The 16847-nt window shown below is 40.9% G+C and overlaps 1 protein-coding gene across 4 annotated transcripts in view; it reads left to right on the top strand.

Annotated features, from left to right (window-relative positions):
• The window catches only part of UBR3 (ubiquitin protein ligase E3 component n-recognin 3), a 90572-nt gene extending 74418 nt beyond the window's left edge, over window positions 1-16154 (top strand). For all 4 annotated transcript variants that reach the window (XM_083467329.1, XM_083467328.1, XM_083467327.1 and 1 more), the window contains 9 exons: window positions 378-486; window positions 2389-2489; window positions 5767-5891; window positions 7855-7962; window positions 8163-8288; window positions 8996-9172; window positions 10115-10324; window positions 12160-12299; window positions 13438-16154. In XM_083467329.1, the coding sequence (XP_083323455.1) occupies window positions 378-486; window positions 2389-2489; window positions 5767-5891; window positions 7855-7962; window positions 8163-8288; window positions 8996-9172; window positions 10115-10324; window positions 12160-12299; window positions 13438-13555 (1214 nt within the window). In that variant the 3' untranslated portion in view covers window positions 13556-16154. The remainder of the gene's footprint in view (window positions 1-377; window positions 487-2388; window positions 2490-5766; window positions 5892-7854; window positions 7963-8162; window positions 8289-8995; window positions 9173-10114; window positions 10325-12159; window positions 12300-13437) is intronic.
• Window positions 16155-16847: the final 693 nt, after the last annotated feature.

Below are 16847 nucleotides of genomic sequence, written 5' to 3'. Positions count from 1 at the left end.
CCTGTCCCTTTCTCCAAAGTGCTCGGGGTGGCTTACGTAGCGCTTGTCCCATTTTTATCTTTGCAGCATCCTGTGAGGGACATTAAGTTTAAGAGATGGTGACTTGTCTGAGGTCCTCCAGTAAATTGCGTAGCTCATGTAGGATATGAATTCGGGTCTTCCTGTTCTAAATCCACCACACTATCTATTACATGGCTCTTGGTGCATGCTAAAGCCAGCTAGAGCGGATTGGGTTGTCAAATATTAACAGCTGGTAATGAGTTAGGGAGCCACAGTAATCTAGAAAATGAAACAATCGGTTGCAAAGGACTATGAAACATTTTAATTTCATTCAACCAAATAATTAACTCATTAGTTGTTTCCCTTTATCCATTCAGATCAGCTGTTTCATGTGTTGGCTATGCACATGCGACTCTACAGCATTGATTCTGCTTACAACCCATGGAAGAAACTAACCCAATTGATGCAGAATGATGAGAGTTTGCAGTAAGTACAGTTCTATAGACCAATTTCTCTGTAGCGTTTTAACCTTGTGAGGCACCAAGTGGAGCAGTGTATCTCTGCTGAACATACCGTTTTAAGGGACTGAATTTGCTGCAGTGTTAGAAACAGAGCTCACTTCACCTACCCCATCCAAAGACCTTTTATACCCAAACAATTATTCCATCCATTTTTTCAACTAGTAAAGATTTGGAGACCATATTCATTTTTTAAGCCATGCATTTATTCATGTTTACTTTCTCTTCTCTTTTAAAACTACATTCTGCAGCAAAATCCTATGCATTTTGCTCAGAAGGAAAGTCCCTTTATGCTCAATGGGGGTTCAGAGTGTGAGTGTGTGTGTGTGTGTGTGTGAGAGAGAGAGAGAGAGAGAGAGAGGGAGGGAGGGAGGGAAAAACATGCAAACACACACATTGGGTAACTAATTTGTCAGTATCTTGGAATATAATACAGTTTATAGTTATAGATTGTTTATGCCTGCAGCATGGTGCAGTTTGATTCTCTTTTCAATAATTTTGCTTTATCACTATCAGACTTTACATTAGGTTGCTTTTTCTTAACTACTTCTGTAGCAGTGTTTTGGGAAGCCACACTTATCTGCCTTCCTCATATGCGTTGAAGGGATTAGCAGGGTGGTTCATTTCCATATTCCAAACAGACTTTATAAAAGACAGTTTTCAGTGTCACGGTGAACAAGTTGCTTAGGCTTTTAATAAATGACAGAGCAATTTTTAAGAGCTTAATGTGCTCTGGTGCTTGACGTAAACTAAAGGAGCTTATCTCTTGGCATTTTATATCATTTCACTTCTTCCGTTCTAGCAAAATGAATATATTTAGTCAGATGTTTCACTTGCTCCTGCAAGCCTTCCCTGTTTTTGCAATGTTGCCAGGCATCCTATAAACCATATAAATTTAAAGGTTTGATTGTGCAAACATTATTATTTGACCTGCATCCTATAAAACAAAATTATTGCTATCACTTTATTCCACTTGAAAATTGAGCATTCATTTTAAAAGTTATTCTTATTTGTATAAAAAAAAGACTCAATATACTTGTTGTATTTTTATTAATGTATTGAAATGCATGAGGAACGGTCCTAAATTTTCCAAAAGCAAAGTAAGATTGCAACAATTAAATACAGCATCTTGGGGATGTTTTATTAATTCACTAAAATAATTGGGCAGAACATTCTATAATAATTCACCTGCACATTACACCATTGCATCTCTGGTACTATATTGCATAGACAGACATGTTCTCTTCAGGTGATCTTGCATGTAAAAGTAACCCAAGAGTGAGTTCCATTCTCCATTGCTCTACTGCCCTCCACGAGCTTGGAGGTGAACTTTCAATGGGTATCTGAATGCCCAATTTTTGGTTTTAAAGCATAGACTTCTGCTTCCACAAATATAAAGGTAAAGGGACGTCTGACCTCAGGTCCAGTCATGGCTGATTCTGGGGTTGCGGCGCTCATCTCGCTTTATTGGCCGAGGGAGCTGGCATACATCTTCTGGGTCATGTGGCCAGCATGACCAAGCCGCTTCTGGCAAACCAGAACAGCGCACGGAAATGCCGTTTACCTTCCTGCCGGAGTGGTACCTATTTATCTACTTGCACTTTGAGGTGCTTTCGAACTGCTAAGTTGGCGGGAGCAGGGACTGAGCAACGGGAGCTCACCCTGTCGTGGGGATTCGAACTGCCGACCTTCCGATTGGCAAGCCCTAGGCTCTGTGGTTTAGACCACAGTGCCACCCGCGTCCCTTTCCACAAATATAGTGTGTCCTTATATGTTTACAGTCTATAACAGTATCGCTTCCAGAAACTTGCATAAATTCCTAAGGAAATGGGGTTATTGTGCCTAATATAATTATTTTCATAATTTCCAGGATTTGCAGTGAGGAACAGCCAGAAGTCCCAGTACTTTATAGAGATGCCTCGTCCCTTTTGCTCATCCAGATTTTAACAATGCCACAGCCATTGCGCAAAGGTATGTTTCGGGGGGGGGATGCATAAATAATAAGTCTCGGTGTGTTTCCCTTGTCAGTGGCTTTTAAAGCAGCACAGCAAATAAACCTTGTCTGCTGTGTGTGCTCAAATAATGACTTTGCCTTATCTCTAGAAGTTGACATCAAACAGAAATTTTTGTTGTGGTTTGACGGGCTTATCTGTGACTCCTGTCTTCTCACCTTTATCAGACAACTGTACAGTAAAACCAGGAGGCCTGAGAATGACTATTAAGTTCCTCGAGATGCGGGGAGGAAAGAGGTTGGGTCCTTTCGTTTGACCTTCATTCGTTTACTGCAGTGGGGCTGCTTAATATTTCACATTGAACTGCGAATGCCTAAGGGTGAAAGAGAATAATTCGTTTCAATTTAACTGCTCAAATTGTGGCAATTGTGTCACACCCGACAAAGATAATTGCTATAATACAGTATCTGTAATGGTTGCTGCATATATAAATCTGAGCATAAGTTACTGGAATCCCAAGATACTTTTGAAGCAGAAATGATTTATCACTGCTTATTTTGTCAGGTTTTTAAAACCATTAATTTTACTATTTGAAAATGCAACCCAATTCTCTCCCGCCCCCCGCAGTGATACAGGTACATTTTGATAAAAGTGTTACTATGGGCATTACAGAATAGAATTCCTCTCTTTAACAGTTTTATAATTTGTTGACATGGTATTGGCTTCATCTGTGATATTTTTTATATCAGGGACGTTCCATATAAAGGTATAATCAGCCATGAAAGCAGCCTTTTCATATATAGCTACACCTTTGTAAATAAAATTCCCAAGAAACCAGTTGTTTGGGCCTTCTAACAGAACTGTGTCTTAAATCGGAAGAGAATCACAGGTTGTCTTTAGCTGCTTAAAGAATTTATTGGCAAGGAACAGACAGAAAGAATCTTTCTTACTTTATTGTGTGCCTAATAGCACATTTTATATGTGGCAGCAAAGCCAATTTTAACATAGGTCTGTTCCTAGTCTTGGAAGACACATCTGATTGATATTTCTTGGGTGGTTTTTATACCCTTCCCTTTTTTTGGAATGTAGTCTGTCAGGTGGTTATTTGAACAAAGCTCCTTTTTGTTTAAAAATACCTACATGGTATTCTCTGAGAAAATTAGCATTTAATAAGCAGTGTCCTAATAGCATCTCCTGTCCTTCAAGCAAGGCCATGGGGATTCTATTAACTAACTTATTAACTGTTGAATGGTCTTGGCTATCTTTTTTCAATCCGGCATTGATTAAAGCAAAGTAAATGCCATTACACCATTCAGGCTGTTCATTCTGAAAGGAAAATTTGATCCGAATCCACCTCAAAAGAGAAAACACAAATTAAGCCTTTGATTGTAGGAGAACATCATGTTAGAGGTCAGTGCAGTCAATAGTTCCATCGTTTTATACATGGAGGGCTCAAAGAGTAAGAGGGTATAAGTTTTCTTTGTTGTATACGCCTTTTGTGTGACCTAAAGGATTAAGCGCAGTGTTGAAGATATTTAGTTGGCTGAATTTTGTTCAGAATATTAAGATGGGGGAAATGGGTGCATGTTTAAAATGTAAAAAAAGAGATTTTTGTGTGGTGATGCTGGTTAAACTTGATAATGATATTTGTTGCCCATTGAACTGCCATGTTCCCAAGGCTAACTTCTAAATTAATTATGGTTAACCTGGAGTCAGCATGATGTCTGCTTTGGACCTGTGTAGAAGAGAAAGCCACTGCCTTTTCGGCATGTACCACCACCAGGGACGTCATTTTAAAGAACATAGAAGTTGCCACGTGGCTCTATTCAGCATTTAGTAAGACCAGTAAGGCTTAACTTGGGAGTTCAGCTGTGCATCCCAGGGTTAAGAAACATTTTTGACACATTCAAAAGAATTTGTAGGAGAATGAGACATTTTAGAAGACGGGATCTTTGAGAGGGGATGAAGAAATGTGTGTGTGCTGAGCTTAAGAGAGGGTGGTTGTGATTCATTAACTGTGTGCAGCCTGGAGATCAGACTAATTTATTGATGGCTAACATTAAAGTGTAAAGTACAGGAATAAGCACTCTTAAAAACATCAAGTGGCCAGTCAGTCACAATTATATGCAGTCACCCAACTGTTACAAATAAAAGCACCTGTTCGCTGAATGTGGTTCTGCGTGCAGATGTGGCTGCGTTAAGCAGTTAGGTAATACCTGAAGTTGTGATCCATGTTCGCTCATGGTGTTTACTTTCCATTGCAGAAACTTAAATGTACAGGTTCCCTGAGTTGTTCTGAAGTTGCTGACTTTCATTCTTTTTTCATTCTTTCTGGGGGAGCAAATAAAGCTTTAGTGGAATATTGGCAGTCAATTTCCAGATTAACTGTGAAATAGCCGTTCTTTTACCTATTTTGCTTACTAGACAAGCTGCTTTCCCAAAGCTGTAGCCTTTCTGCAGATGACATTTAATGTGGCATTTAATGGCAGGCAGGCAGGATATGCTGAGTTGTAAAAAGTGGCTTTAGCTGAAAGTGAAAGCCTTCAGAGCATTGGTAAAGTTTGTGGAGTTCCTGAGGGATATATTGCAAAAGACATTTCTCTGCAAGGTTGTTTGTAGAGCTGTACCTCTGCAGTAAATGCTAGCCCCAAATTAATATTCTTGTTTCCTATTGCATTTTACTTGCATTCCTATTGCATGTACTATCAACACTCCTGATAAGGAAAATAAAACCCTTGTTCAATTTATTTTAAATATTGTTGCATTAATCTCTGTTTGCGCACATTGTTAAGTGCTCCAGTTAAAGCTGATAACTGGTTTACAGTGGAAGGCCTTGTTTTCGTTTTCTTTCTTTAAACATGACCTCCTGATTTTGATAGTAGTTTTGAGACCTGTTAAATTGCCCAGTGCAGAAGCTATCATTTCTGAAAATGTACATATTCATTTAAATCCCATCTTATTCAGTTTGCTCAAAGTGGCTCACAGTCCGAAACCTAACAACATCCGTAAAAACAAAGCAATAAAACCACACATAAAAATAAATAAAATGAACCATTACAGCTGCAATAAAACACTGATTCAGACCAGCAGGGATAAATGTAATACTTGCATCTTTTAGGTCTTAATGTATTGGTGTATGTTTAGCTCCTTACAAAATATAACTTGATGCGTTTCAAGTTTTGGATGGCTCCTTTGGGGGGAAAATACAAATTTGTAGAGTGTAGAATTGCTGTATACAAAATTGAGATCTAATTTAGAATGCTTGACTGACCTTGTCTGTTTTCGTACTTTTGTAGAACACTTTACCTGTATCATAAAGGTGCTCTTCACATTGTTGTATATACAAGCTCTTGTCGCACTTTCGGTTAAATGCAGTGCTGAAGACAGGATGACGTGGATGAACTCAGGAGCTCTGAAAAAGGTGTGTTGGTTTATGAAAAGCTAAGTAGACTGCTAATGATGCAACTCTATATCCAGCTGAGCACATTTAAGCCCTGTTAGTCTCTTTGGAATACAGATCTGTGCAACCTTTATATTGCATTTTCTCCCAAGTGTTCAGATTTTTTACATCTCGATTGAAAGACAGTGTCAGTCTACCAGGACGAAGAGCTCCTCACCATCCCAGACCTGCTTTGGTGGTGATGAGTTTTTGAAATGTTTTCCAGCAAAGCATATTAAGTGTCAGGTTTCCTCTGCCTGAGATAGCTAACCAAGTACTTTGAGAATAGGTTTGCCTCTCCTGACTTCACCACCACGACAAACACGCAGAACATTGTGGAGACCAATCTTAGCAAGTTATTGAACCAACAGTGGTGCTTTATTTATGACAAGGCATATCCAATACAAAGTTGAGCCCTTTGGCCTTTCCCCTGCTCCTAGGTTTGTTTGTTTTTTTACAAAGCCTTGATTATCCAGGTAGAACATAGAGGATTAAGGATTAGACAATTTGCCCTCATTTGGGTCATTTTAACTTAAAGAGAGCAGAACTCCATTTTGGAACTTTCTTCGAAGGCCTCTACAATGGGTCTTTGGAGAGTGGGGCAAATCTGTTTCTCAACATCTGACTATATGTATCCTTGAGCTTCTTCTTTGATTGGGGATCTGACCCTCAAAATAACATTTCTGGTTGAGGATTCCATCCACCCATATAGGAACTCAGAATTTGATACCTTTTGAGTCAACATGGAACTGTCAACAATGGTCAACAAGAACAGTGTTTAGAATTGCCCCTTCCTTTATTCCTATGGTCTTTTCACAGATCTGAAGGGATTGTTCTTCTCTCCTTTTGTTCCAATCCTTCTCACCCTAATGAGAAGAAATGGCACAATCGGGATGCATGAAAAGCTCTTTGCATCTGCATCATCAGAACTCTATGCTTGCCTGATTCTGGCATCACCAAGAATTAGGGCATTGGGCTGTGATATGTAGCCTTCAGCACTAATCTACTGCCACAACTTCTATGAGTACTACATCATGTACTATTATTACTGCAGGTTTTACATTACAGAAGCTGTCAGAATGTCATGAAATCCAAGTCACTTCTGTGTCATGTCCACAGTTTGTTTCTCTAAATGAGATAGACATCTCTGTTGTTATATACTAGATACAGTAAAATTGACGTCGATACAACTACAGCCACTGTGTTCTTTCACAGTCAATTTGATAAATAATGGCCTGCTATTATTTACCTTGGATAACATCCAATCTATTGTATTATTCTAAAATCTTATCAAATGCATTATTACTACTATTACTAAAAATAATCTTTATTGAGTTTTTGATCTGTTAAAGAGCATTCTCAAGGAAAGCCTTACCTTAGAGAAAAATGGAATAAAGATATGTAAAACAACTTTCACTGTAACCTAAAGGAAAACTGTGTTAAGATGGAAATGGGGTGACATTGGCCAGTGTTGGTTTTGTGATGGAAAGATCCTGGAGTATGGTAACTAAGGCAATTAAACCAACTTTTTGCAAATGGGTATGCTAACTAACCCAGTTAGGAATTTTAGGGATAGGAATTTATTTTATGCCCTTCTGAAAGACATGCACTATCTGAAAAGGTAGAGTTACAGCAAATTAGAAGTATCTGGTTTGGCTTTAAATGTTTATAACAGCAATATATTAAGGAAGTATAGTTTTCTAAATCATTTGCTAAGCTGCTTTAGTATATTCCCTTGTAATGTTTTATAATTCCCTTTTTCATACCGTTCTATATTCATTTTTAATAATAAGAAACAACAACAATAACAGAATATCAACAACAACAGAATATGGAAACCCATATTGACATGGGATTTCGTACATGTATTTGAATTATTGTTGGATTGGGGTGACAGCATTTGCTTATTTTTCTAATTGTCTAATAAATTTCTTCTTAATCACAGAGTATGTCAAATGCAAAAAAGTCTTGGGAAGTATTGCTGAGTCACGTGATCAGTGAACTCTATAATGGGAAGATCTATGAGCAAGAGGAAACTGAAGATCTAGCCATGGTACGGTTTATATATTTCTTAGCCATAGCTCAGTTTGACAGTTACTAAATACATGAGGGTGAAATCAGCATTAGTTTTCAAACCATTCATAGCACTAGTAAGTTTGCAAAGTATCAATAGAATTGCCAGAGAGCACTGTTGATTCTTCATGAGTTAAATCAATTAGGATTTTCTCCTTCTTTTTCAAAACTCTAATTTAGGACAGCACAAGTGCTTGGTGCCCACACTCCATAGAGACTTATTTGCAGCAGTTCTGTCTGCCTTTCCTCAGGATTACCAGCCTTCTTCAGCACCATCTCTTTGGAGCAGAGCTACCTAGCTGTCAGGTACTATGAAAAACTGGTTCATTTAATCTGTTCTTATACCTTTGACGTCACTCTAACAAAGCATCCTGCGTTATCTAGGAAATGCGCTTGTTTAGAGAAAATACTGCCGATATTTCCAAGATCCAAGATTAAACTTGATTGTGTTTGTGTGTGTGTGTGTGTGTGTGTGTGTGTGTGTGTGTGTATGTATATGTGTATGTGTATGTATCATAACAGCACAGCATGAATTTGCATCATGAAGTTCAGGCATGTCCAAAGTCTGTTTCAGAGGCCTAATGCAGTCCACCGGTCGGTTTATTCATTCAATCCTCAACAATCCTAAAAATCCTTATACAGTGGTACCTCGGGTTACATACACTTCAGGTTACAGACTCCGCTAACCCAGAAATAGTGCTTCAGGTTAAGAACTTTGCTTCAGGATGAGAACAGAAATTGTGCTCTGGCGGCACGGCGGCAGCAGGAGGCCCCATTAACTAAAGTGGTGCTTCAGGTTAAGAACAGTTTCAGGTTAAGGAAAAAAAAAGGTCAACAACTTTGGTTGGTCCTCACGGCCCTTCACTTCATCAAATCTGGCCCTCTTTGAAAAAAGTTTGGACACTACTGATGAAGTTGAATTTATGTGCTCAAGCTGACAGCATTGTTCTTTGGGCTTCCTTTTTTTTCTAATATCTGACGCATCTGGCTCTTCTTCCTTTTATGTTTAACAGGAAGACGAAGAATTTACCGTGCTTGCTAACTGCCTGGGTTTATTACCGCCATCTTTCCAATCGTCAGAGTTCTCCAGTGCCTCTTGTCTTGACTGGCCTGTGCCAGCCTTTGACATAATATCCCAATGGTGCTCAGAATTGGTTTCCTTTGCAGGCAAGCACCCAACTCAAGTAAAGGTAGGTGAAATAAATAAAAATTGCTGCAGCTTAATACGGTACTCTGCTTTCCCTTTCAAATTTAACCCTATTTAAAAATCATTTTTAAAAATTATTTGTTACAAAGTAGCAGCACAGCAGCCTCCTTTTTAGCAAATTTTTGATCAGACTGTACTGCCAAATTGTTCTCTAGAAGCTAATAAACTTTATAGATGGTTTAAATAAATCATTTTAATTGAATTGGAAATGGCCACCATAAGCAAAAAGAATAACTTATCATAAACATTTTCTGGAAAGAAATATACAGTGGTACCTCGCAAGACGAATGCCTCGCAAGACAAAAAACTCGCTAGACGAAAGGTTTTTCCGTTTTCGATTTGCCTCGCAAGACGAATTTCCCCTATGGGCTTGCTTCGCAAGACGAAAACGTCTCGCGACTTTGTTTTCTTTGTCTAAAAACAAAGACATGTTTTGTTTATAAAGTTAATTTATTTTCCCTTCAATTTTTGAACTGCTCTTTACAGTATGTGTGACTTTAAAGAGCAGTTAATAAACTGTTGTTGTACCAAATTTGGCTTTGTTTGGACTTTTTTTGACCATAGGAACGCATTAATTGATTTTCAATGCATTCCTATGGGATTTCGTGCTTCGCAAGACGAAAAATTCGCTAGACGACAAAAAATGCGGAACGAATTAATTTCGTCTTGCGGGGCCCCACTGTAAGGGCATTATTACAGATGGAGCTACAGAAAACTGAAAGAGTGATTTCAGAAACTGAAAGGTTTGCAGAGATAATATCATAATCACTCTGATTTATTATAATTCTGAGAATTGGTGTGTTTGCCCGTCAGTTTCTCTTAAGGTTTTGCTTATCTGGGAACTTTTTGGAAAACTAAGATTTATGAAATTTAACTATTGTACTTCTGGAGAAACATTTTCACATTTCCCCATTATCTCTTCCAGATTTTACTTATACAAGAAGCTAAATGGGACTTGCCACGTCTCCTACAACTGCCTGAAAATTATAATACCATTTTCCAATACTATCACAGAAAAAGTTGTTCAGTCTGTTCCAAAGTTCCTAAAGACCCCGCCGTTTGTCTAGTCTGTGGCACTTTTGTGTGTTTGAAAGGACTTTGCTGCAAGCAACAGAGCTACTGTGAATGTGTCTTGGTAAGAAACTAGTAATAAACATTACCTGTTTCCCAAAAGCGATTTGGAAAGGAAGCATGCCTAAAAATGCTTCCACTTGTTTTTTTTTGTGATCCTGGGATCTCTTGCAGATGACCTAGAGTGAGCATGGAATGACTTGCAAGGTTTCCCCATTCACATTAGTGGTTGTGTCCTATAGATCACCGTATTTTTCGCTCTATAAGACACACCAGACCACAAGACGCACCTAGTTTTTGGAGGAGGAAAACAAGAAAAAAAATTTCTGAATCCCAGAAGCCAGAATACCAAGAGGGATTGCTGCTTTCGCTGTGCAGCAATCCCTCTTGCTGTTCTGGCTTCTGGGATAGCTGCGCAGCCTGCATTCGCTCCATAAGACGCACACACATTTCTCCTTACTTTTTAGGAGGGAAAAGTGAGTCTTATAGAGCAAAAAATACGGTATATAAGAGAGGAGTTTTTTCTGTGTGTGACTGTGCAGAACTGCCCTACCCACTGAAATGTATGAAGCACCCCTGGTCATGCAGAAACTCTGAGTGGAGAGGACTGTGAACCTAGGAGAAAGCTATGGGAGGAATGAAATGTTGCACTATGTCGGTTGTTCCAACAAGAGAAGCACTTCAGCTTGCCAGATGGAATTATCCCCCATTTGTCCCCCTGTTTTGAGGGTTCTCCCAATCCCACCAGAGCCAATTTTAAGGGACTCGGAGGGGAAGAAAGGGTGGAAACTCCCATTGCACAAGCAGAAGGAAGTCCATGTGTGAGCTTCTGCTGATGATAATAATAATAATAATAATTTATTTATATCCCGCCGTCCCCAGCCAAAGCCGGGCTCAGAGCGGCTAATAACAGTAAAAGTAGCACAATTTACATAAAATCACAATCAATTAGTTGAAATACATTCTAAAATCAATTCAGAATCAAATTAATGGCAACCATTGGGCTAGAGTTCTGTGAGGATTAGCAAAGGAGGGGGTCAGGCTGTGCCTTGGCCAAAGGCCTGGTGGAACAGCTCTGTCTTGTAGGCCCTGCGGAAAGATGTCAAGTCCGACAGGGCCCTAGTCTTTTGTGACAGAGCATTCCACCAGATTGGGGCCACAGCCGAAAAAGCCCTGGCTCTGGTCGAGGCCAGCCTAACCTCCCTGTGGCCTGGGACCTCCAAGATGTTTTTGTTTGAAGACTGTAAGGTCCTCCGTGGGACATACCAGGAGAGGCGGTCCCGTAGGTACGAGGGTCCTAGGTCGTATAGGGCTTTAAAGGTCAAAACCAGCACCTTAAACCTGATCCTGTACTCCACCGGGAGCCAGTGCAGCTGGTATAGCACCAGATGAATGTGATCCTGCGGCGAGGCCCCCTTAAGGAGTCTCAGCGCAGCATTCTGCACCTGCTGGAGTTTCTGGGTCAGTTTCAAGGGCAGCCCCACGTAGAGTAGTTACAATAATCAAGTCTGGAGGTGGATCACAGTGGCTAGGTCAGGGCAAGAGAGGTAAGGATTCATTAGGTGAACTCCAGCCTTTATAATCCTTTGAGCTCATTTTTGTTATACAGTGGACATGCGAGTTACGTACCACTCTGGATATGTAACTTTTGGGTTACGAACGCGGCAAACCCGGAAGTGTATACTTCTGAGTTTCGCCATGCGCAGAAGCACTCTGTGCACTTTGCGCATGTGCGCAGAAGCGTCGCCTCTGCCTACAGACTTTTTGGGTTACGAACGGATCCCTGGAACGAATTTAATTCGTATCCGGAGGGTCCACTGTATTTTGATGCCGATCATTACATTCGTTATAAAGCCGTTCACAAAGAACTCTTCCCTCTTTCCCAAAACCAAACCTCAGCACTCACAAAATTGCGGTGCTGGAACAGGCATATTCCTCTTGATCAACGCATCCGTCATCATAATCATTCGTGGTCATCGCTTTTGCCTTTGGGGTTCCGTTTACCTGGATGCACATGGTGAGGAAGACAGAGATCTCAGGTAAGCTTTTTATAATACGGGATAATTTGCACTGTTTTTAACATAGGGCTACCCCCATTTTAGGGACGCCGGTGGCGCTGTGGGTTAAACCACAGAGCCTAGGACTTGCTGATCAGAAGGTCGGCGGTTCGAATCCCCGCAACGGGGTGACCTCCCGTTGCTCGGTCCCAGCTCCTGCCAACCTAGCAGTTCAAAAGCTTGTCAAAGTGCAGGTAGATAAATAGGTACCGCTCCGGCGGGAAGGCAAACGGCATTTCCGTGCGCTGCTCTGGTTGGCCAGAAGCGGCTTAGTCATGCTGGCCACATGACCCGGAAGCTGTCTGCGGACAAACGCTGGCTCCCTCGGCCAGTAAAGCGAGATGAGCGCCGCAACCCCAGAGTCAGTCACGACTGGACCTAATGGTCAGGGGTACCTTTACCTTTACCCCCCTTTTGAACTGTTTTGTTCTCGTAACCAAGGTGTTTGGCAAATCAGGGGAAATAATTTCGCATAATAATATCACACCTCTCCTTCAGAAGCAACCAGGCCAAATCACCAAGCTTTTAAAAAAACTGGGGGTTAAATAGGCTTTGGGGGGCTAATATGAGGGCACCTGCTAAGAAGAAAACTCACACGTGGATGTGTGCATGCCCCTTTGTCTGAAAAAGGAGGATTTAAGCTATTCTCAGTGTCAACCTAACTGTAGCTGCTTGAGGCAGCATACCGTATTGGCCTGAATATAAGCCACACTCTTCCCCCCCCCCCACAAAATTCCGACAGTGAAACGCTAAACTGCGGTTTAAATTCATGTCCTTACAAAAATTGGCTTTTGCAATATCGCTGCTGAAACAGACATATGGTAAAATGGAACGGTGTGAGTGCCTGTGGAATTTTAAGGGAGTGGCATTCCCCCCTCTCTCCCCCCCTCCCCAATTTTAAGTGTTTGGCTTATATTCGGGTGCGGCTTATATTCGGGCCAATATGGTAACTTAAGGGTGTCCAAAGGGGCAGCACTCAGGGTCCCTTGCAGCGTCCCAAAGACTGGTTGGGGGCATCTCCTGCATCACATAACGCAGGTGCTTAAGGTAGCAAATTGCATTGGGCTCACGCTGTTCAACCGATTATTGATCTTAATTTTTATTTTATTCTTTCCTGCAGGCGTGGCAAACCTCTCTATATATGTAAAGAAAGATACAAAGTCCTTGAGCAGCAGTGGGTTTCGCACACCTTTGACCACATCAACAAAAGATGGGGGCCGCATTATAATGGTTTGTAGGTCACTAACCACCCCGCTGTAACATCACCCTTATTATCAGCGCTACCGGCATGAGCTTTAAGTGAATGGAAGTTCAGTCACTTCCCTGGGGAAGGTGTGAATCGGCACCTTTGTACGAAGCCCTGCGTTATCCAGGTCCTGGTAATAAGACATGCAGTAATTAAAAACACAAAGCAATTAGTCCTCCTAATCCGAGTACGGAATCTAAATTCATTTGATAGTTGTTGCTGTATAATCCACTAATAAACAAGCACAAATTGTACTTTAAAAATGCCACTAAATGGCGGATGAGCGTTTTGTTTTGCCCCGGGTTGGGGTTGTGTATGCTGAGGCACTGTATATGTGTAGTACACACCTGCTAAACATACTGCTCCCCCCCCCTTTACCCTTCTTTGTGTTGCTTTAAGATTTTGATTGATAATGTATTTGTAAGTATACAAGAGCTGTAACACTTCTGATTTGTGAAATTGTATAGAAATTGGTCTAAAGGATTTTTAGAGAATATTTCACTTACTGCCACGAAGCTATGGAAAGAAGCTTCAGGCAATACTGAAAACCTTACTCATTCTCAGGAATTTCATAGATATACTCCAGAGAGATTAGTGAAATTAGCTGTAAAATAGTTAGCTTGCTGCTCTTAACGTAATACAGTACATATACAGTATTCTGTCTCTGCCATTTCAGTAGCTTTCTTTACTGGTAACTACTAACGCATCCATTTTATGGTCTGTGTACATACGACTTTTGTAATATGCCCCCACATGGTAGATCACAATCCCAGCCGAGCATATCAGGGCTGTCTCGTTCCCACCTAGCCGTAGGTTTCAGTAAGGGGAAGGCGAAAGTCCTGCTGGGTTCCCTGCAAATGAAGCGTAATTTGAGGACTCTCCAATGAGTTTCATGAAGCATCTTTGTATTATATTCACAGAGCAAGCACTGCCCTTTCTGCTGGACTTCCCTTAATAGGGGAATTTAGTGGGGGAGTTAAATTGTGAGGTGGCAGTGGTTAAAAAGAATTGCACCTCCTCTAAATGGGGGTTGGGGCATACGTACAACTATCCTCCAGTCTGCATGGAGCAGTCAAGGCTGTACACAGAGAACCCTTTTTAAAAAGCGGAAATCCATGAGAATCCAGTTGCTTGCCATGGAAGGGGGGGGGGGGAATCAGGGAGCAGCCTGAATCGAGCCCTCCTCTCAAAGAAAGAGCTGATCATCATACTGGATCACAGAGGAGAATCACATGTGCGGCTGTCCTTCAAGCTGGAGATATATATATATTTATATGTGCTTCCACTCATAGTGGACCGTAGGACACTTATATTTATTTAGATGGCTTTGAAATCCACAAGAATGGGCACCATTGCGGAAAGATGGGTGGGGAACACACCACATACCACACTTAACCAGGCAGAGGAAAAACAGATTGATACGATCTTGCTGCCAAAACCTTTTTCGTCTTTTTCACAGAATAGTCAAACAGCTGTTGGACTCTTTCTAACACTTCTGTCGGTCATTTCTGACATTTGCATCCTTTGACTTAACATAGCTTTTTTCTGTAAAGTGAAGTTTATATATGTAAACTACCATTTTTTAAAAACAAGAAAGAGTTGTAGCCATATAACCATGTATTCAGTTGAAAGCTGCTCTCTTTCCAAACGTCTGATAGGAAATCAGCTGCTGAAATTCGGATAGGAAACAATAAGGAAGTGGGGATGTTCACAAGATGAGCCTTATAGGCCACCAAGTTTTTACAAAACCTTAAGAAAAAAAACATCGCAATGGTTTGCTGTTTTATTTATATAAATTTATCCGTGTGAATATTTATATATAAGCACACGCAAACATATTTGGGTTCTACCTAGGAGCCTGCATTTCATTCACCAACTGAAATATGGTCTTTTCCAAAACATTGCTACATTTTTAATATTGTATCGTATATTCTGCCTATAATATTTTTGCATTGCTCATTTATGAGTACCCAGCCATTTTGTAAGCACAGCGGACAGGCAGGAAAGCTGCTGACATTTCCCAGCATAACGCGATTACAGGAGTCTTGGATTTGCTCTGTGCGGTTTGAAACTTCACAAGAGATGATGTCAAAGGAAACAAGAGCCTCCAGAAACTGAATGAAATGTGCTATTTAAAATGGAATGTTTTATGATTGTGTATATGAGTGTGAAGTAAAATTATTAGCCTTAACCTTAAAATCTTCGGATTTCATGGCGTTCATTTTTATACTGGTGAATTAGTCACCGGTCAGTTTTTAAGAAAAAGAAAAGGCACTTGTTTGGAAATCCTACTTGAAATATACCTGCATGCTGCTGAACTAGAACTTTGATTACTCCTATAACTTTTTGAAAACCTGCTTTGTTAAGCTTACTTTGAAAAATAACAGGTCCAACTAGAATGGGTGTGCGTGTGTGTGCTGCTGCTGCTGCTGCTATTCCTCCGACGTACTGGTGTGGTATCTTGTATGAACGATCATTTTAAGTACAGTACATTACTGTGGAAACAGAATCAGTCTTTGACACATCAGAATGCAAAACTAAAAATACCGTAATCAACATTGTAAAATATGTTAATAAAAAGTCTACTGTCATTATGTGTGTATGGACTCCTTTTGTTGTATTATATTATGATACTAAGTTTACATGAAAAAGCACCAAACATGTGTTTTGCATTCAGTTAAGGCAGGGGGACATGGGTGGCGCTGTGGGTTAAACCACAGAGCCTAGGACTTGCCGATCAGAAGGTCAGCGGTTCAAATCCCCGTGACGGGGTGAGCTCCCGTTGCTCGGTCCCTGCTCCTGCCAACCTAGCAGTTCAAAAGCACGTCAAAGTGCAAGTAGATAAATAGGTACCACTGTGGCAGGAAGGTAAACGGTGTTTCCATGCGCTGCTCTGGTTCACCAGAAGCGGCTTAGTCATGCTGGCCACATGACCCAGAAGCTGTACACCGGCTTCCTCGGCCAGTAAAGAGAGATGAGCGCCACAACCCCAGAGTCGGTCACGACTGGACCTAATGGCCAGGGGTCCCTTTACCTTTAGCTTAAGTCAGGAGGAGGACAACTTTTTCAGCCTTGAGGGCTGCATCCCTTTCTAGGCAGCCTGCCGGGGGACCATGCGTGCCAGAAGCGAGCCCACAGTAAATCACACCAGAGTGGGTGAAGTTGACTCATTCGAAAAACGGGCTTGGCAAAGGAGTGACAGGTCTAAGAAGCACAGCAACACTCTTCATTAGGTCTTTGATCCATGAGGCAGTTGTGGAGGCTAAAGGCCTTCCCACAGCTGC

The sequence above is a fragment of the Podarcis liolepis genome, assembly GCF_965112155.1.
Source record: "Podarcis liolepis genome assembly, chromosome: 1".
Lineage (NCBI taxonomy): Eukaryota > Metazoa > Chordata > Lepidosauria > Squamata > Lacertidae > Podarcis > Podarcis liolepis.
This window is presented reverse-complemented; position numbering and strand designations above follow the sequence as displayed.